This window comes from Cydia pomonella, chromosome 1, assembly GCF_033807575.1.
Source record: "Cydia pomonella isolate Wapato2018A chromosome 1, ilCydPomo1, whole genome shotgun sequence".
NCBI classification, from domain to species: Eukaryota; Metazoa; Arthropoda; class Insecta; order Lepidoptera; family Tortricidae; genus Cydia; species Cydia pomonella.
In genome coordinates this window covers 20,949,146-20,971,914 of record NC_084703.1, presented here as the reverse complement: position 1 = coordinate 20,971,914, position 22,769 = coordinate 20,949,146, and the positions used below count along the sequence as shown (strand labels likewise).

Here is a 22,769-nt window from a genome sequence, read left to right as displayed (position 1 = left end):
CTGAATATGCAGACTATTCATTATCGAATTGTTCCATATATGCAGATGTCAGAAACGTTTTCGATAAATGCCTGTGTCGTACGAGTCCATGGCCACATGTATATGTTTAGGATTCCGTACCAAAAAGGAAGAAAAGTAACCCTTATGGTGCGACTCTGTCCGTCCGTCCGTCTATCTGTCACATAACTAAATATCTCGAGAACCACTTAAGCTATCGGTTTGAAATTTAAAATAGTTATGAACAACGTTAACTCTGACGCATTGAAAGTATTTTTTTTAATTAACTATTAATTGCCCAATATGAAGAGGGTCAAGTTTTCAAAGTCTAGCGACTAGTTCAAGTGAAAAAAAAGCGCCAAGTGCGAGTCGGACTCGCCCATGAAGGGTTCCGTACAATGGTATTTGTATGTAATTAGTCTTAACTGAACAGTGCGCGAGAGACACTTCCAAAGTGGTAAAATGTGTGCCCCCCCCCCTGTAACTTCTAAAATAACAGAATGATAAACCAAAAAAATATATATGATGTACATTACCACGTCATACATTTATGACGTATTAAAAAAACTACTTACTAGAGCTCGTTCAAACCAATTTTCGGTGGAAGTTTGCATGGTAATGTACATCATATATATTTTTTTGGTTTATCATTCTGTTATTTTACAAGTTACAGGGGGGGGGGGGGGCACACATTTTACCACTTTGGAAGTGTCTCTCGCGCACTGTTCAGTTTAGAAAAAAATTATATTAGAAACCACAATATCATTTTTGAAGACCTATCCATAGACACGTATGGGTTTGATGAAAAAAGATTTTTTGAGTTTCAGTTCTAAGTATGGGGAACCCCCAAAATTTATTGTTTTTTTTCTATTTTTGTGTAAACATCCTAATGCGGTTCATAGAATACATCTACTTACCAAGATTGAACAGTATAGCTCTTATAATTTCGGAAAAAAGTGGCTGTGACATAAACGGACAGACAGACAGACGGACATGACGAATCTATAAGAGTTCCGTTTTTTTGCCATTTGGCTACGGAACCCTAAAAACGAGAGATAGAAAGAAAAAAATATTTATGAAGGAAAATGTGAAAGAAATACAATTGTCTTCCCTATTATCTCCGAAGATTACCGAACAATAATCATGAAATAATTATGAAATTTTTACATAATGTTAATATTAGCTACTATAAATTTTACAGGAAAAATATAATCAACCATCTACATCGGTAACTTTTTTTATTAATAAATTCCGAATTCAGTTTGCAATTTAACCAACTTTACGTGTGTTTTTATTACACTTCAAATTTCCGTCTAAACATCGCGCAAATTAGTTAGACAATTTGCCGATAGATGGCGCTGTATACAATTATACCTCATCATCATCATACATTAATTACGTCACATGAATTTCTAGGTTTTTTGACCCCCCCCCCCCCACCTTGTCACACTTGGTCACATTTGGCAAACCCCTCCCCCCTAGTGTGACATCACATTTTTGGCAATTTTGTTTTCAAATAAATCGGCAAATCAAATTAGGTATTAGTAAAAATTTATCAAAATATTTTTGATAAAAAAAAACCCAAAACCCAACCCAAAATGAAGAGAAAAGAAAATAAAAAAGAATAAAAACGATTATTGCTCCAAAAACTTGTTATTTAACTTTTCAGAGAAATAAAAAACAAAAAAACTGTTACTAATGAACTAAGTGATATCACAAAGTTTGTGATTCCCCCTCCCCGTTGTCACAACATGTCACATTTGTTGACCCCCTCTCACCCCCTAAACGTGTGATGCAATTAATGGATGACCCCTAAGGTTACTTAGTATAGGTACTTCTGATCAAGTCTTTCGCCTTTATAGTTACACGAGATAATTCAAAGTTTGTACGGAACCCTCAGTGTGCAAGTAAAACCGGTATTTTTAAATAAATACGTATGTTTGGAGGTGTCGAGTTTTAACAATAGATACTTAAATAATATGTATCCTATATTCAGTCATTCAGTCAACATAATTTGAAAAGTATTGGTATTTACTTTTGGGCCTGGGGTACAAAAATGCACGAGGGTGTGGATGATCCGTCTCAATGACATAGTCTTTATTAATTACACAGTACTGAGCCTTACCTAACAATAACTAATAATTACCCCTTAAATCTCATTAAAGTCTTCCCAAATGTCCGGAACAACATTGTTGCTTGATGGGTGGATAGATGGCCATTGTCCGCATAGAAGACTGTCAACAGGGCATGAATAAAAAAAAAGAATCTCCTTAGTGGAGCTTTTCCAAACTTCAACGACCGTCTACGGTTTAGGCTAAAGTAAGTAAATAACAGACTACTAGCCCGTGTCCTTTGATTTCCTCCACCCATCAATTTCTTATTTTAACTAAGATATCTTCATAGTTTTAACGCTGTATGCATAGCATAGCTAATACGACTATGTGGTGCTTTCTGGGTGATCGAGATAACGCGGGGAAACTTTTCCAAAGAATAAAACATTTAATTTAGATAAGAGAAAAAAAAATTAACCTCCTCGAGCGTGATTCCTATTTGCGGCCTTTCGGACCACCGGTTCGAATATTTCTGCCTAAATAACTAAGCTACTGAGGCTTGCTCAATTTTTGTGAATGTTTTCATCGTCTCTTTTTTGGTTTCCATGCCGTAAGTAGGGAGGCCCGTAGCGACTATTGCACCTCACGTAAGATTACTTTACTATGGATTAAAAAATTTAAGTCACCATTTCATTCCATCTTTCAAGATTTTTAATATAAATTTGTATTAATTGCAAAACCTAATGTGCGAGCACTTATGCTTATTAAATTACACTACGTACAGTGCTCTTCGCGATAAAAAACTTTTTTAATACAGTTGCTCAAAAATTGCTACTTTACGCAGCTGTTTGGCGTGCGGAAAGTCGGTTTTCGCGAACTAGTGCTTTTCACTTTTCCATTTTTTGTTTAATTAATACTTGTTCAAATTTATGACTACTTATTGATCAGTGTTAATGTTAGTTTCATTTAAAATCGTAATGAATATAAAAACCTACTGTTAATGTAAGAATAATAAAAATATACATATTTCATATTTTATTATTTACATCTACATCATTATAACACCTTTATGTTTTAATATTGAATATTGAAAAACCTTTCTTAAAAAGTTGTCTGAATGGAACGGAATAGCTGCCGAAACGCCTGTCAAAGAAGAGGCGTTTTTTCTTACTGCAAGCATGTTTTAAGTTTCCAAAGGTAACATTCGATATTATTTTTATACAATTTATATATACGATACACAAATAATCGTAAATAACGATACTTAGGTAATAATAGTACAATGTTTTATATTTACAATTGTTTCTGTCTTATAGAACATGCATAAAAAAATAACTTGTTGATTTTCTTATTTTTACGCAACTGTATTAAAAAAAGTGGCTGTGACATAATCGGACAGACAGACGGATATGACGAATCTATAAGGGTTCCGTTTTGTGCCATTTGGCTACGGAACCCTAAAAACGTAGTTCGATACACGTGCGGAAATGTCATTCTTCACTCGTCCCGAGTCTTGCCACGCGCCTACAGCTCGTGGCAAGATATCTCGCTACTCGTGAAGTAATGACATACTTTCCGTACTAGCATCGAAATGTACTATAACCATCTACCGTCTCAGTCTTAAATAAAATAAAAAAAACTATTACACATGAGGTCTTCATTTATTCACAACTACTTACCTACTCTCGAAATCGATCCAAGCATGAGACCTTTTTCTAAAACTTACCATATTTTTAATGAAACGAATAAATATATACCTTTTGGTTATGCCTGTTTATACTCCGTCATCCGTGTACCTATCTCTCTGATATCTAAGTAAATGTAAAAAGCATTTATTCTAAATGGGCTAGCCGAGCAGAATAGGGAGCTCACGTGTAGGTATACTTTAACTCTACACTACAACAGTACCCCTAGTGTAACTTTGATCGACATCATAACGTGACGAACGCGTTTGCGTTAAGTCTCATTTTGTATAGGATTTTGAGTTTCCAAAACGTCCCGCTTGGCGCGCTCTTTCGAAATCCAATACAAAATGAGACTAAACGCAAACGCGTACGTCACGTTTGGAAATCGAATTTATTTACACTAGGGGTACTGAGCTTATGATTGCTTACGAACCTCTCATAAATAATTAAGACTGTGATATTTGCTCTAACTAAAAGGATATTGAGAGGCCTTCATTTGTTTCAGAAGATGATTGGCGCGGAGACGGATCACGGATGGATGGTGAGTGTGGAGTGTCTGAATGCTTCGCTTATATGCCTAAGTATACCTACAGTCAGAATTGTATGTCTGTGCCACATCCTACCCTGTTACAGTGTCAATCAAGATAAAAGCCGCTAGGGGTATCACATCAATGTCACTGTGACAAGAGACGAAGTGGCACAAAAATCAAGTTCCTTTACCGTACAGCAACGTCACTAACTTACAATGTAAAGTAATTTACCACGATATTGACTGTTGTGTGGCAAATTTTTATTGACATTAATAAATGGCAGATTATTTATTGTGCAACTAAAATATTGAACGGGAACTTTCATTGGTAATTTAATAATATAATTTGGCTGTACATTAATATTTTAGCACCCAAAAACTTATGTTAGCCCCAAATATAAGCGTCACATTACTAATAAAATGGCAGAAAATTCAAGACACCAAAAAATAAATAAGGAACTTGAAATAATAGTCTGGCGTCTAAAATAACAAATTGGCACCCTAATATTGTAAAGCGTTTGATTTTTAAAATTTGTTGTCATATAGTTGTTAATATAGCACATCGTCATCGCGCATTCAAATTACGGAAGCAGCTAAATTTTATGAATATTGTTTACTATTTATAATAAAACATCGTTTGTTTACGAAAACAGGTAAGAGCACTAAAAACGCAAATATTATATTTGTACGTAAAGGTCTCGCACATTGGTGTTACAGATTATACAGATTGCCACAATTTCAATAAGGTAAATTCTATAGGTACATATTTATGAACTCGACTGTACCTAGTCTATCTAACGCGCTTGAAACTGTCGCGCCGCAATACCAGCCTAAAAAGGTTATATAAAAGTGATGTTTGTAGACAATTAGTTTTAAGTACAAGTTATAAACTTATTAGCAATATGTTTTACCATACCTCCCATACAACTTAATATTATTAAGCACGAAAACCCTTGTATGGAGTGAGCACTCTATGATTATGTTTCTCTATGCCACGACATAATCAAATACAAGACGAAACCCCTTTTCATACAAACGTTGTCCTCATTTTCCTCTCTGGATTATGGTCATTATTTAAAATATTTTAACACAATTTGTTTAGTGTTTGAGTTAGGACCTTTTAAAAATTTGTATGTAATTAGTCTTAATTATTAAAATAATCAAAAAACCTAACGTAAGCTATGGTTAATATAATTATACATATATCAAATGACATAAAATATTTTCAATATCCAGAGATTTAGAATATCTGTGTTAGTAATCTGTTGATAAGCATGCAAGTGCATTATGTGTATTGTTTTAAATTGAATAGTTTTGTACACAAAAGTGTACTTATAGTAATTTCGTTCTTGTAAGCTGAGGATATTGCGGACGTTGTACAGTAGCAGTACCATACGCTCTAAATTTATCTTTTTATAATAATTACGATAATATAAGCTGAAAGTAATTAAGCCTTAAAACTAAGAACGTTTTAAGAGATGTGTAGAGGCAGTTAGCATGTTAAACTTACATACTAATTGTCTTTAATCGACTTTATGACGAGTCCTTTTCCGTCAGATAGCTAAAGGCCTTTTTACTGGGCGTCCATTTTTTTCCTATACGAACGTAGTTCCTACTTTCCTCCCTGGATATTGTCAATATGGAGAAGCGGCGGTCGTCCCCTGTCCTCTTAGCCATGCTGAGTCGGGACCATTTCGTGGCTTATATGTTTTGTTACCTGTTGTTTTGCGACGAACAAACGCTCTCTACTCTACCCTTAACTTTTCAGTATATACTACACAACGTAATACAAAATTGGCAGTACTAACTTATGGATTAATATGATATCAAACCGGGTCGAAACATTAAGTCGTTTTCGTCAAAATAGATTAAAACCACATCCTGTGAACAATAATTTAGCTTGTGGATATTTACGAGTAGAATCAATTGTTGGGGATGTTACTTTGATAGTTGCCATCCCATTGGAATAGCAATTAAATCCGAAATGAAATGTTGCTACTTTTTATCCTACCACGCTGCCCCGATTTAATTAAAATACCTACACCTAACAGACGAGTGACCCCTTATTAACAAACGGTTCATATTTCAATAAGGCGGGTCGCGCGAGCAAAGAAAGGCAAACTAAAAGCAAATATTATTTGGTTTAGCTTTAGTTAAAAGACTCTCAGATAGTCGACAATGCTTTTTCCGCCAAGTTGCCGCCAGTAGTCTAAATCTCAATAGTAAAAACAGTGTGATGTTTGCGCAGAGTACCTACGTTGAATCACCCGTTGATGCTCCAGTCAAATTAATTACACACGACTAGAAATCTACTGTTTCGCTTTTGCGTGCCAGTTTCAGGAGTTTGAGAATGAGACGGGTAGCGCTAGAAACTATAAATAAAGTTTACAGCACCGATTGGAGTTGTTCTCCAATACACTCCCGGCACCTGTTCGCGCCCGGTCGCGTCTCATCTTTATGTATTCGTACTTCTCGCGAAGCGACGAGTGTGCTGTGTACACATAAGCCATCTATTTTGTGGATTCCAAATCAAGCAATACATCAATTAAAATAAATTGAAGTGAACTCATTTATTATTCGCTCGTAACTTTGCTTTTTTTTCTAATCAACATCTGAAGAAATGAAAATATCAGGGGCGTACATTTAGTATAGTCCTACATGTGGAAATGTGCGTGTTCTTTTGAAAGTCCTTGTTGGACAAAAAATGCACGGTTGATATGTTGTGAAGGTGTTACTCAAAATAGTGTACGTCAAAGAAGTGGCATAAGTACATTAGAGCTGGGCGAGGCAGGGCCGGGCCCCGGCAGCCGCTTCTGCCCTCTTCACTCTGCACCAGGTCGTACCACGCACGCACTCACGCACTTACCCTCGCCTTTGCACTCATATCAACCACACGGTAAGTGCGACGACTTATGCGAAAAAACTCAGAAATGGTCTTGAAACTTCAATAATAACAGAAACCTAGTAAAAAATATTGTTAAATCATATTAAGACCCAATAAATGCTACTTGGAACAAAAACACAATCTATTTACCTATTCAATCTAAAAAACACAATCTATTTACCTATTCAATCTAACCCGTGATTATTATAAAGTATAACATGAAAGTAATGAAATGAATGCTATACTTACCTAGATCCATCAATTAGGTCCTTACATTTATTTCACAAACAAACATTTACATTGTCTATTATTTCAGTTTGTAATTTATATTGTAGTGAGTAAATAAAAAGAGTTTAAAATATATTTCATGTGTTCTAATATTTATAATAGTACTTATACTTATCCAAGGTTCTATTGGCTCTTTCTTGTGACAATTAACAAGTATAATTAAGTTTGGCCCGCAAAATTTTATAATTTTGGCAGGACACCTCCCTCCACAACTACATTTTTTGCTTATATGTACCTATGTACAACATTTACTAAAGCCGCTATTTTTTAATTTACGCGTGTATCGTATTTAATTATTTATAATAATCTATAACTAGCCTCCGCCCGTCGACCCTCATTTTCACTCCTGAAATGGAATGGAATGAAATGAAAATAAAGAATAATTCATAATTGAGCTAAGACAACATTAGAAAAATATATGTATTCCAAGGTGCTACCTTCAATGGTTCAGACTTTACGTTGTTCTATCAGTATCTAAGTAACGGAACTGTAATACGAGTATATACTTGTTATAGATTTTGTACCTTTTAGTATTCTATAGATTCCTGGAGTATTTTGTGATTGGGTGTCCTGCAAGATACATTGCGTGATTTGCGTGTTTCAGGCGGTCTGTCGGACGGCGAAGCGAGCCGTGTGCCGGCGCGCGGGCGCTCCTCGCGCCGCGACGACCCGCGCCGTCACACGCTCGCTGGGAACCACCTCTATGTGCATCCGCACCACCCTTCGCAGCTCAACTCTCACCAAATGGATGTACGTATATTCATACAAACTATCATACTTAAACATATTGTATAGCCCAAGAAAGTTACGGATGCACAAAAAATTAAAATATGATACTTAGGTTTTAAATTAATTGCGTAAAAGTTACTTTTTTGTCTACACATAACTGTAACAGATGCATCTAGTAAAAACTCTCTAGCGTAAAAAAAACACGTCTCTAGTAAAAAAAAACCGGTCCAGTCTAATTTTTTTAAGTTGTGTACCGAAGTTTCCATATGAACATTAAACAGAAGAGAGAGAGAAAGTAACTATAAACAGAAAAAAGTTGTGACTAGAAGTATAACTAAGCATAATTGTGTACAGCGCCATCTATCGTCCAGTTGTCTACCTAATTTGCGCGACGGGGCTGATTTTTGAATTTCGACCACTCGATTTCGTGTATTTTGTCCAATAATATTTCCACTACTAGGCATTTAAATTCTCCTAATGGAATTGAAAACGAGTGGTCAATACCACTCGATTCCACATTTCTATCGCTCGTATTTTAAAAATAGCACTTTGCCGTTTTCCACAGATTTTCGAGTGACGAAAGCGAGCAATCGAAATTCAAAAATCCCCCCAGAAACCCAAGGGGCCAATTATTGAATTTCGAATGCTCAATTTCGTGTAATGTTTTCTTATTTTCTTCAATTTATCTCCACTACTAGGCATTTAAATTCTACTAATAAGTATAATTGAAAACGAGTGGTCAATACTACTAGATTCCCAATGTATATTGCTCGTATTTGTAAAATATCAATTCGCCGTTTTCGAGTGACGTATTCGAGCGCTCGAAATTCAAAAATCAGCCCCCTGTATGTATGTTGGTTATCAGGAATAATTCTTTATCATGTGAACCGATTGCGACACTATTTATTATATTAGAAAACGTGAATTAAGCATAAACTCATTCAAGTATAATAAACACCACCAACAAGTAAAATTAGAAATTAAACTATATATTTTATTTTATTTTATATATATATCATTTAAAAAAAGGGATCAAGCCATATTTTTTCTTTCTTTCGTTCGTTTGTAGTCGTGTACCATGACTGATTAGATTACTGAGCATAATTCTATTAGACCACTGTTTGGTGCCTTACGTGTAAATAAACTAGATTATTTAATGGGAAAACTGGAGATGATACTATTTAACCGGCGGTACAATATAGCCGACTCTCCCCTATTATCCTGATTATTATTTAAAAATCTTTCATCTTAACTTAAGGTGGGCCAAAGTTAGGCCTTATATGCCTCACTTACCTTATCTATGTTTGAAGTATAAGAAGTCGGTACATTGGAAAAGGTTTCAAATACGTTCTTTGGGCCTAATTACTATAGTAATGATTTAACGTGAACATGACGCAATGTTTGTAGATAAGGGAGTTTTTTTAATAAGTGTTATTATGTTTAGCACTGGACGTCTGCTGGGCAGGTCCCTCTTTACACGCCTGAATACGCGACGGTCAACAAAAGTCGCGATAACAGGCAGAATCGAATTATTGACGCAAGGGCTCTGAAGGTAGACCGTATTACTGGAAAATACTTCTCTTGGCTTTGGAATTCTTGACTAACTTAATATTAACATTTCTAACGTTTTATTAACAATATTTTATAAACATTATAATATTTGTAATAACATGCCTAGCTTACGGTAATTTTTTGCTCTCATTATTACAACACAGATATTTTTATCGCGCTAGCGCCATATGCTGCTTTTACATTGACGGGCAAGGATTGGAGTAGATGGCTAAAAATAAATACAGCCACCTATAATACGAATACCTGTCATTGTGGTCATTGCCGCTACTATGACATTTACCTCTACGCTTCATCGGCAACGCAAAGAACTGAAAATACCCAACTTCTATGTTTGGTTATGATTTGTGGTGTTCTTCTTCCTTGCGTTGTCCCGACCGGCCGGTATGCCGCTCATGGGAGCCTGAGATGTTCAATTTTTAAATTATTTCTATAATTACCATTTTTGGAATCATTATGGCTCTTTTATCTGACTCTATTTGGTAGAATGTACACGAATCTTTATTTGCCTTAACTTTTAAAACCCGCGAATAAACCTACCTATGGTGCACCTGCAAATAAATGTTTTCTTTTTATTGAGTTTTGGACGTGATCTTCTAAAACAGTTAATAACAAATTTTGGTATTCTTCTGTGTTTTTATCTTTCAATAAGCATCATGCGTTCTCCTAACAGAGTTTCATCAACTCATCACTCACGCTATTCAATAGTAGGTATAGGTATGTACCTACTAAAACAAGACGAAAGGTAAATCGCTAATAAGTGGCCTTCTAAGAAACTATCATCCAGTCACTGCCATCAATTACTTAGACTGATGCCTGATGCATAATATTTGAAAATTAATATTTTACATAGGTACGATAATTATACTTTTTTTTGATCCTGTTACATGTACCTATTATTATCTCCATTGAAATCTGTGTCCTATGTACCTATTATATTTTCTTTGCTTGCTTAAAATTTTACGTGTGTGTCGGTTTTTTTTGAAGTTTAATTGTACCATGTATATAGTAAGTAGTGATAAAATACATATTAAGTACCCGAGATTTCAAATTTGTTTTTACATACATGAGCCATGGCCATACCTATTGAAAGTGTGGCGGTCCGACCTCTACAGCTAACATGTCTATGATTTGAAGAGTTTAAGCTGACGCCTGACATGTATTGAAACAATCGCGTAATTTTCGTTGTCATATAAAATATATTTGTGTATATTAATTATTATAGGTACGGAAGGTACAGTTAAGGAATAGAAGGTAGCATGTTTCAGAAATGTCTGACAAAAAACCATAAATAGGTAGCGCTACAATACCAAGAATACTTGAAATTAAATCGAATCATAAACAGCGCACTTCAATCCGTCAATAACGCCTTGGTTCTTAGCTACTCTAGCGCTACTCTGAAGAGATTTGGAACTATTATTTATAGCTGACAGCTGGACACTTTTGCAACAGTTCTGCCTATGGAGATTCTATTCCTTGCCTCTACCTTCCATAATTATAGGAGATTTGTAATATCAAATAGTTTAATACGTCTCCGCCAGTAGGTCTCTTATAAAAGATTTGAAAGATCTTATAATGAGCCACTTAGAGACAACGCCTAGGAATTGTATGTATAATTCATATGAAATGTATACGATTTCGAGAGGCAACAACGAATGATTTCTGGTAATAAAATGAATATAAAACACGGTAATAAACTGCACAATTGTACATAAAAAACTGTACCCAGAAAAGTTGAGTAAGTTAGATTAGAACTGCGACCCCCAAAAAACGACCTATTGCCATTTGAGTAGGTTAAATTACATTAGAACCGCGACCCCACAAAAAGAAACTGTTGCCTGAAAAATAGGTTAAGTTAGCCCTTTACGACCGGTTCGATATAATCCTGCAAATTATTAAAAAAAAATCCTGCCCGCAAGTAAATTGTCTTTTCGAGCTCAGACCTATTCCGATCGAATCTGCAGACATTAGCGACACGTTTCAAAACTAAATACCGCAGGTCAGTAGGATCAGTCTGTCACGAGACTGCTTTGAAGATGGAGGCATTTTTTGATGGGAGTAGTGGCACACGTAAGTTCTTAATTTTGTATAATTTTGGTATCAAACTTATTATTTAATACTTAATTATTATTATAAAAGAGTTATGTGTGTTTATTTAGCACAAATTAAAGTAACAATAAGTTATTAAGGGGAAACTACATGCTCGTAAAAAAGAAGTGCACGAATTTGTGGGTTCGGCTGTAGCCCGTAAATCGATGGTCATAACTATTTGCAAGTTTTTGTCTATCCGGCTTCTGCGCACAAAATCAAATCAAAAGAGATAGTCATATGTTTGATAGTTTTATAACACTTTTCGTTTTGTAATGTTAGGTTTGTGTTTTTTTTAAAGCGCCCATTAAGAGGCAGAAAATTCCTTGAAATTTTGTGCAATAATGATACGAGTATATCACATATTGAGGAATTATACGATGACCTCGAAAATTTCCCTTATTCGCTTTTTGAAAGGATTGAAAACGAAATCAAAGAATCAACGACGAATACGATGAATTGACGAGCTTCGCTAAGTCAGGTCGTGGAATATAGAATTTGTGCTTAATTATAAAGTAGCGAAAACCAAGTTTGGCTGTGATATGAGGTATGTCACTGGGGTTAGCTGTTATTTTACACTTTCCTTGAAGTGGTAATATAAACAGCTACTTTAGGACGCCAAAGTAGTTGTTTATATCATCATATAATCTTTACAAATATATAACTTATGGAAGAACTCAACGCGGTTTACACAGCATGGGTAGAGTAATGGTGAATCGAATTTCTGACAGATCGAGTTTGACATTCAAAGGCGACAATGCTATGAGATGTACCTAAAGAGAGTCTGCTGATGGTGACAGACCCAGTGGCACTAGTTACGAGGAAAGGCAATAAATATGTTTTCTTACTGTCTAACTGCTCGGGAACGATCAGCATTAAGGTTGTCAAGAGATGGCAGATAAAGATTCGGTCATACGTGTATGTTACAGCTTTAGAAATAGTCATGAACTAATAAACCCATGGGAGGCATTGATATACCTTTTTTTAAACAAGGAGATGGACACTGAAACTAAATTCTTTCTTTCTTTTTACATGTGAATGAATCAATATTCATTTTATGGATATTAGCTCGGTGAGTGCATGAAATGTCAAGCATTTCTGAGACGTCTGAGTAATGTTTCAGATGATGCTACAATTTGACGATACCAAATCTCCTAGAGCCCGCCAATTTCAGACTGCTTCGGACTGCTTCAGCAGGGCTATTACTCGTTGTATTAAATGCATCGTGTTCGTTACACGTCAAAAGAATTTTTTCAAGCATTTCCTTTAGATGTAGTTCAATTGAGAGTACTTTACAATTGTTGATTGTTTTTAATCATTCTTTAATCGTTACGATGTTGATTCTTAAAGAAAATTGTGATAATTATGCTAAATTGAAGACTGTTTACTTCTGCTACATGCATGTGCAGCATACACATGCTTTGTTCTGTAAAATGTTGCGTTTTAGTCATATTATTTTACAAAACTAAATGAATTTGCACGTTCGTGCATTTCCAGATAGTTCCTGAACGTCACTTTCGTGCACGCGATTTTTTTTATGATAAAGGACACTAGGATTTTTTTAAACATTTTTTACGCGTATTTTATAACAATTGAAAACGGTTCACATGCATTTTTTATGAATCTTTGCAAAATATTTTTCCCGGCCGTAAAGGGTTAGGTTAGAACTGCAACCCCCACGAATACGTGTTGTTGCCATAAGAGTAGGTTAGGTTAGAAGAAATCTAGAATTTAATATAATCCCGATCGCTATTTAGGAAATGTATAAATTTCCTAAGAAATGTATCTAATGTAATTATTTATTTCTTAAAATTCCGGGCGATTTAAAAAATTTCCTGAGAACTGTATACAATGACGGATTCCATACATTTCAGATTACATACTTTCCAAATGGCAGAAATGTATTAGGAGGGCTAACCACAAATATAGATAAACGGGTGTTCTCGTAATCAACGTAAACATATAACTATGCATCAATGTTTCCATGTTTTGTACTTATATGACTTTCGTAGTTGTCAACATTAGCTGAATGACTACTATTTATGTCCAGCCACCGCTTCCTAGGGGCTACCCGCCGCCAAACAGCGCTATGCTGTTCGACGACGACCCAGGCATCATGTCGGAAGTGGAGACGGCCTCCACAGGGTTCCGGCGCGGCGGCAAACAGCGCTCCTCGCTACCTGTTGTGCGAACACCCAGCAAAACATTGGAGCGTCCGCTGGGTAAGTTTGTAGAGTACGCAAAGTATTCGTTAGCTGGACTCATTATTAAAGAAGTTCCATTCTTCTTTAATGAGAGCGAGTGGGAGTCGCATATTGAAATTTTTAATAGGTACCAACTCGTATTATAAAACAAACGAAACGACAACAAACGGCAAGAAACATTTTTTAAATAAATTTCATTGTCGATCATCTTTTCATTGTTTTCTTTGATATTAAAACTGTCGAATATTCCTTCTCTGAATATAATATGGAGATTGTCAAATTAAATTTAGATCGGTTCAATAGTTTAAGCGTGAAAACGGTAACAAATCTTTAAGTACTTTTGTATTTGTAATATTAGTATATAGATTATTTTGCAGATATAGTTTCTCGCTAGAAAAAAAAGGTAAAGAATGTAAATCCACCTTTCTCATTTGTTATGCTCTTTGCATAGGTAGTTTAGATACACTTCGGTTATCATTGTCGAATCAAAAACGCATGAGGAGCGTTTCAAATCAACCTTGTGATGCAAACTCGTGAAGATTGATGAAATACAAATGCATCTCTGCTAATTGAAAAAAATCCTTACAGCCTTGTGTAGTAGATTCAAAAATATAGCAACAAGAATAAGCATGACATCTATAAAAAACGTAATTTATTCTGTATGATATCTAGGCAGTATATTAGAAGTTCAGTGTCTCTACACAAACCGATGATGACAATGGCATTACTCCTCAGTGCAACTCGGGGCTTAACTGGAATTCATTATTAAAATCTTCTTGCTTTTATTATCTGAAAAAGGATTCTATTTCTATTCGACAAAATACTCGTAATAAATGAAACTCCACAACTGCATTTGTCATCCGGAGGATATACGACGCAAGAAGCTTAGTTTGTTTCCTATTTTCACGCTTTTGCGCTAATGAAATGATCGAGTTAGCATTGCTCGAGTGCCTACGAGATTACGCAGTGAGGATGATTGGCATCACATTTCCTTGCGCGCTAAATATATAGCTTACTAGCAATTAACTGGCTATATTATTGCTTGCCTGATTGTTTATCCAAGAAGGGATATGTCATATCCAAATAAAAGATATGTAGGTACTTAGCGACAAAATAAACTGTTCGTAGGTCAGATTATAATTTTAAACATATACGAGTACTTACATATATGTGCCGCACACTTAGCAACATAATAAATTTATGGCATCATTTATAATACGCAAAAAGTCAAAAAAATAAATAAATAGTGTTTTTGCTAAAGCACTACAATCTGCCAATGTCCACGCTAATTAACTAACTTCGTTTACTTTGTAATAATGATTACTATGTATTTTTAATTGAAATACAGATATGTACTTAGACATTCTCACGAATTCTCTGATTCTAATTAGTGACATTGATATCAGACTTGTGGATGAAATCCGCAATTATCGATACTGATGCCGCATATACCGCGACTGATGCTGCAACCCTGTATAGTTTTACCAATAAACTATAGTTCAATAGAAATGTGAAATAATGTAAACAAACCAATTTACCTGCATTACTTACTTCGTAATATCACACTTTTTAAGGACAACCATGATGTTTTCAACAGTTTTTATACTTCAATATTCTATTTCTATCAATTTTTAGTTTCTGTGGTATCAACCTTTGAAAAATGGTAGGTAGGTAGGTTATACGAAAATGCTAACAAAATTGGTAAAGTTTATTTACATTACTCGCTATTTGTATTGAACTCCACTTAACACAGTGGCGGCCCATAATGGTATGTATATACTTTTTCACCAAACCGCCTCTTGACAAAGTTGCACTTTATGCACAAGAGTAGCAACGTAATTTGATGCAAATTTTCAGATGTTTCTTCGTGTTGGCTGGTATAATTTACATTTAAATAATGATTCTTAATTTTACATATTTATTAGCGTGAATTTGGATTAAATTTGCAATGTTTTATAGTTTGTATAATCCGTACGCTGCTGTTGTGACAATATTTGTCTTTCACGCGGTAGCAAAAAAGTTTGTTTAATCCCTGCGCCTTGAAACTTTCGCAACGCTCATGATGCCACTTTTTGCTCCTGCTACGCTCGTAGTTAACTTTGGAATCATTAATTTGCTCGGGTAGCGCTATAAGCAAGAGGAGTTAAACAACAACTTTTACGCCTTGTAAAACAAATAACTGTTAGTTATACATAGTCCTATTGATGCTGACTGTACCTCCGAAAATACATAATAGATTAAATACTAATGCGCAAAAATAATAGATAATTATAAAACAAATCAATTTCATCTTATATTCTTATGCTACTGCTTATGTAGAAATAGTAATCTATCAATAATTACGTATTGTCAATACCCGCGTTTTAAAGTGCGTTAAAAGTATCAACAATTTATAAAAAAAGAATATATTTTTTATTTTTTAGGGTTGGTGTTTCTGCAATATCGAAGTGAGACTAAGCGGGCGTTGCTTCCCAACGAGATTACTTCTATCGACACCGTAAAAGCGCTCTTCGTGAGGAGCTTCCCCAAACAGCTCACCATGCAGTACATGGACAGCCCCATGGTGAAGATCTACATTCATGACTCTTCGAAGGACATGTTTTACGAACTAGAAGATGTGAGGTAAGTAAGAAATCGTTAACCCATAATAATTTAACCCTCTGCTGCAGGTTTTCAGAAAAAATGATTGGCTAAATTCTGGCTTGGCTGATAGGCTATGTATAGTTCGTTATCCACGATGACGAGCAGATTTGTCAAATCTAACCTTTAATGTCATGACAATACGGGTCAAGGCACACTTATTCGTGAATGACACGATCTTTAGTAGTCCAACTACGTATCAATGTAAATTGTGACGACAGATCAATATGATATGTAGGTATTCTTTCAATGTATTAAATTTCCCTTATTCATTAAAGATACCTACTTTATATCATTATATTTTTGTAACAAAGCCTTGTCAACGTGTCAAGTTTTCGCACCTTGAATACTAGACAAAAGGCTAGTGCGTCACCTCTATAATCTTGTATCATCTTACCTCTGCGCTGTTATTTTCATTGCCTATTTTCTAGACTGTCTTATTTATGGTACTTATTAAACAACCACAAACTATTAAATTAAAATGATAACATTGTTTAATAATTTAGACCTCCTCATCTTATCGGTTTTCCGTGCGGTATTGTCGTGAGGAGTTCACAAAGGGGAATGGAGCTTTTTTGTGCTTAGTCCGGTTTTCTCACGATGCCGATGTGTTCCTTTACAGATGAAGTATGTTAATAACGAATAACATTTTGTTAGTATGTTATTCGTATAGTTATAAACAATTCTTTGATGTATTTATGTACAATATGCTTATTAGAAAGCCGTTCGTATATGCTCTGGAGAGTAAAGGAAAGCCAGAAGGGTCCGGAACCGGCACGAGGCTTCCGACGCTTCTTCGCTTCTTTTTCTATGACAGGCGATCGGTGACCACGTGATGCTTTCTGTAGAAAACTGAAGTGTAGGACGCCCGGGCGGGCCCGGACCTTGTGGGTCATCCCTAAATTTTCCCTCTGCGTAATCATGGTAAAACATGTATCAGATAAAGATGAGTTTAAGGATTTCATTCCTGGTGTAGTTTCTATTTACTTACGGTCGAAGTTTCTATTTACTAGCAGTCCGTTTTTACCTTAATAGATGTTAGTAGGTGCCGACATTTACCCTCCAGGGCAAATTTAGACGGTATTCTATGGCTAGTGCGAATGTTATTTCATTAAACTGGTCCGCACCTCTTGAACGCAAAACGTAATTTATTATAACATTAATATACATATTATTGCTCTGAATGCATGATTAAATTATGTCAACTCGCATCGAATAAGATAAGAGTGTATTCAAATCGCCACCCACGTTTTGCTACGGGTGACTTCACATCATGTATCTACACGTATATACGTGTACCTATTACCAGTCGGTCGTGCGATTTTTATTGTGCCTAGTAATGTTTTTAGCAAAAAGAAATCTGTATCGCTTAACTTCAAACTCAGATAACTCCATTCGAGAAGGAAATAAATACCCTATTACCATTTTGTAATACCAAAATCGAACAGATTGATTTATTTGAGTATGAGGTTCTTGACATCGTCAATCGATAGATAGTACATACAAATATAAATATGTTTGTAAGAATTTCTACTTTTTACATTATTGCTCATTTTATATTGCATCTGCGCATACAGACTCGCATAAGTATACCTATCTGCATAGGGGGTTCAAAATCTTCTTTTAGTGTTGCCTTTCGTGCTCCGATCCGTTTAGTTAATCCAACGTAGCTTTAAAAAAGCACTGTGAACTAGTATCCACCGAATTTGTCAATTCGGTGGATACTATTTCAATTTGTCAAACGAGACGGAAATTATATTCATATATTGAATAATAGCATCATAATATTTAATATCTGATACGGAAGCATTTACTTAAATACTAATAACCAATTTAAAAAACAAATATTGAATTGAGACATAAATTCTTAGCTTTATTTTGATGAAATACACAGTGATGGATTTTAAATATGCTATTAACCTAAAATAAACAAAAAACAGAAACGTAGCAGGCAGAGGCAAAATAGAACAACAATGTTTTTTTATGCCTAGGTACTAATTAAGATAATTAATCCTTCGTTTTGAAAGAAAAATTTCCTCAGGGCTTGCAAATTAGATCTCGTTTCGTTTCTTTTATAGGTGACTTGATAAAGTTTATTTATCATTTGGCTCTTTTTCCATCAAACACATTTGATGTGAAACAGACAAGGATAGTGCGCGTCCGAACGCTAGAGCCGACAATTTCAGTAGATAGATAGTCGAGTCAAGTGACTCGACACCGGCAAACAACATCAGTATTTTCCCTGGCGCTCTCGTATCTAAACGACCCTTAACGAGTTTTCGCTCTCCTGTTGTGTTATTTATTTTAAATTATTGATTTAGAATGAAGCCGAGATTCAAAACAATTCATGAGCACGACTCTCGCTGCCGGTAAGTGCTATGCAGTAAGTGCAGTGTTGTGGATTTGTACGATTTTTGTAGCTAATAATGATGACAGATCTTTAACGATTTCTTAAATATAATAAAATAAAATAAAAGTTAACACGAACAACTGATAATGAGTCAGAAGTTTTCCAAAGTGATTAAATATGGAAAATTCATTACACGCACTTTTTGTCTTCTATAGGTTCAATTAAAAATTTCCGTCCAATGAAGCTTTACCTTTTGTGATGAACAACAATTGTGTTTCTTATACATCATGTTTCATATCGACAGCTTGTTTGATGTCTCAACCTTTGTACATGTAGTACATGTACACATTGTACGTGCCAGTCCCAGCAATCAATGCAAGTACTGCATATGTAGGCACAAAGATTAATGGAATGCTTGCAGTACTATTAATGCAATATTATAGGGTAGCTTATGATTAGTTTCAACAATCAATTAATTTAATTGTATAGGCCTACAAGTTACCTTAGGCTTGGTAATGTAGTAACATTCTGGTTTTTTCACAGGTCTAGGATTTTCGCTTACGCTAAAGTAGGCTGAAGTGTGCGACAGGGAAGCCATTACTTAAGTATTTGATCATCTCATAATTTATAAGTTTGACAGTGGCCGCCGATAGCCAACATTAACACCTTAATTTTTAACTTAGAATGTGGCCAAACATAAGGTTCTAACAAATAAGTTACGGATGATTTAAGAAATGATACTTTACATTAAAACAATTATCTTTAAATGAAAACTAAGTAAACTTTTCATATCATTTTTTTGTTTTCATTTACCGGACATAAAATATAATTATATCTAAAAATAATTACATGTGTATATAACTCTAATCTGTTGAACTGAGTTCTCATTAGCGGGGTGTTTTTACTACTTTTTATGTAGAAACTTTTTTTTTCCAGTGATTTTCAAAAAATATTATAAAACAAATAATATTTCATACTTATACAAGCTGTAAAAATATTGGTAACTATTTCGTTTGCTTACATCAAGGCACATAATTCCATGGTAACCAACTTGTGTTACGACATATTTGGCCACTTCGACGCTGACTGTACCTACCCTCGGTTATCAGTTTCGTTATTTGTGTCCGCTGTAAAGGAAAATTAAATATACAATAGCCCCTCGTAGGGTCTAATAACATTCGTACCTATAATATTTTAATCTGTAGCTATCGAACGTGTTATGTATTTCGCTGTAGCTACTAACTATCTTCTCATACAATGTAAAAAATATCTATAACATTAAGGTAATATCGATAACGGACATGTCGATATTTCATTTTGTCAATCACTTTATTCTGCCACCAAAACTTCTGTCTGGTGCTGGTGATCACACATAGGCAAATTACGCACAGACTTGCATTTTAGTCGCACTTTTGAAGTTTGACAGTCATTCTTTGTCATCCTAGACCTGTGGGTTTTCTTCAATGGTTTTCTACAGTTATTTCCGTTCACTGGTTTTCTATTACCTGGAAGACAGCTTAGTTCTGTGATAGGTATTTATGTTTTAAATAGTCAACATTATATTAACTATAATAAGTATTATATTGATCAGTTTATAAAAATAAATTTATTAAGAAATTAAGTTATTCTTGCGATCAAACTATTGAGACCGTTTTGCGGGGCCTCTATCCAGAATGATTATTGTTTTTCATGTCTTATAATTCAATAAAAAAAAAAACCGGTATAATGTACAGGGTCATAAAGAAACGTGTACTCCAGATATCTAATTTTGAAGCACGATTTTTCCTCCTTAGACTTAACATTTTTTTTTTACCCAGCGTTAGCGAGGGTCTCCGTTTCAGCTTGTATAAAAATGTTCTCCTCAGCCGATCCTCGTCAAATGTTGTGAGCAGGTTCAATGATTGATAGATTATATATATATATATATATATATATATAATATATTTATATAAATATATGATATGAACATTATTACACAAATTGACTACGTCCCACGGTAATCTCAATAAGGCTTGTGTTGCGGGTACTTAGACAATGATATATAACTCGTATATATAATACATACATATTTATAAATGCTTAAATAGGTACTTAGAAAACATCCATGATTCAGGAATGCATGCTCATCACACGAATAAATGCCCTTACCAGGAATTGAACCCGGGACCATCGGCTTCATAGGCAGGGTCACTATCCACTAGGCAAGACAGGTCGTCAAAAGAAAAAAAGAATAAAAAATAAGAAAATATTTTTATATTCTATTAAGTTTTTGGAAACCCATACATTAATTAAATTTTAAGTTATGTTTGCCAGGTCTACAGCTCACGGAGCCACTACAATGTTTACTATTAACAACTCTATAAAATAATATTAACTCAAAAAACAAACCTTTCAATACCTGCTACTTTTGAACTTCAAAATATGTTAATAATAATTTGCCTCATTCTAAAAAAATATAGGTTAAAAGTAGGAAAATAGACCAATTCAGCTGTTTTTACGTTAGAAATTGAAAGCATCTTTCTGAAATTTCAATACTTTTCTGATCTGGTTAGTACTATAAATTAATGCATGAAAATGAGCTTCCTCATTTATTATAGAGCTCATCTACGCGACATCCGCGACCGTTCGGTGCTGCGGCTATTCGAGGCGACCGACATGGGCGGCGGTGTGTTCCCGGGTGCCGTCGGCGTCGGCTCGCTGGCCATGCCGCCGGGCGCCGCCACCTGCTCCGGCCCTCCTAGTTGGGAGCAGGTAACCACTTTCCTTTTTCCTACACGAAAATCTTTAATCGACATTTGATGTTCACATTTTATAACATTTGTAACATTCATGGGAGGTCATATCGATTAGCAACCAAAATTGCGGATTTTCACCATTTCTTCCAAAACCCTAACAATTTCATATGATGTTTTAACTCGATCAGGGTACGGACCGTGATTATCTTTCGTATTTTTTTAAAAACATCCATATTTGGGGACAATCTTACAAAGATCGACCCAGCCCCAAACTAAGCAAAGCTTGTACAGTCAGCGTCAAATACTTCGTAGCAGTCAAAGTGGCCAAATAGTTCGGTACACCATACTAAATATATATACCATACTATTTGGCTACTTTGGTTGCTACAAAGCATTTGACGCTGACTGTACTATGGGTACTAAGCGACGGTATACAATATACGTATAAAATAAATACCAACTTATATACATAGAAAACACCCATGACTCGAAAATAAATATGTGTTCATCACACAAATAAATGTCCTATCCCGGATTCAAACCCAGGACCCTCGGCTTCATAGGCAGCATCACTACCCACTAGGCCAAACCGGTCGTCAAATCGTTTTCGAGCTCCTGATATTTTGACGCAGTTACATGCATCTTGTTCACTGGTTACTGAAGATAGCGGGTCTACCCTCTAAACGGTTAAATGTGTGGAATCCTGTGATTTGTTTGTGTAAAAAACCAATGATATCCGAATCAAACACGCCTAGTGACACTGTGAGTGTAGTTGTCCTTGGATAGACCAACAAGTGTGGACGCGACCCGTGGTGGTTGAAAGCGAACGTGCCCGACGCGCACGAATGAGAGTACCCGTGAACAACATGCATGTAACTGCGTCGAAATATCGGTAGCTCAAAACAATGCAAAAGGTAATCACTGTGAATCATTCAAAACTGTTATATGTGTTGATATTTCCGCAAATACTCAAAATATTAGGTTCGTTTAAATCTAAATATTTCAGTGTCAAACGTAGTA

General features: G+C 35.2%; 1 protein-coding gene across 13 annotated transcripts in view; it reads left to right on the top strand.

The window, feature by feature from the left end:
- LOC133517668 (coiled-coil domain-containing protein AGAP005037) overlaps nucleotides 1-22,769 on the top strand; it is a 173,349-nt gene that overhangs the window by 18,368 nt on the left and 132,212 nt on the right. For 8 of the 13 annotated variants that reach the window (XM_061851030.1, XM_061851061.1, XM_061851074.1 and 5 more), the window contains 6 exons: nucleotides 4,239-4,274; nucleotides 8,039-8,184; nucleotides 9,608-9,715; nucleotides 13,871-14,042; nucleotides 16,448-16,646; nucleotides 21,612-21,765. In XM_061851030.1, coding sequence (XP_061707014.1) covers nucleotides 4,239-4,274; nucleotides 8,039-8,184; nucleotides 9,608-9,715; nucleotides 13,871-14,042; nucleotides 16,448-16,646; nucleotides 21,612-21,765 — 815 coding nt within the window. Of the gene's footprint in view, nucleotides 1-4,238; nucleotides 4,275-5,384; nucleotides 7,159-8,038; nucleotides 8,185-9,607; nucleotides 9,716-13,870; nucleotides 14,043-16,447; nucleotides 16,647-21,611; nucleotides 21,766-22,769 lie in introns of those variants that run through there. The other 5 variants (XM_061851039.1, XM_061851119.1, XM_061851090.1 and 2 more) reach the window with 4 other exon arrangements.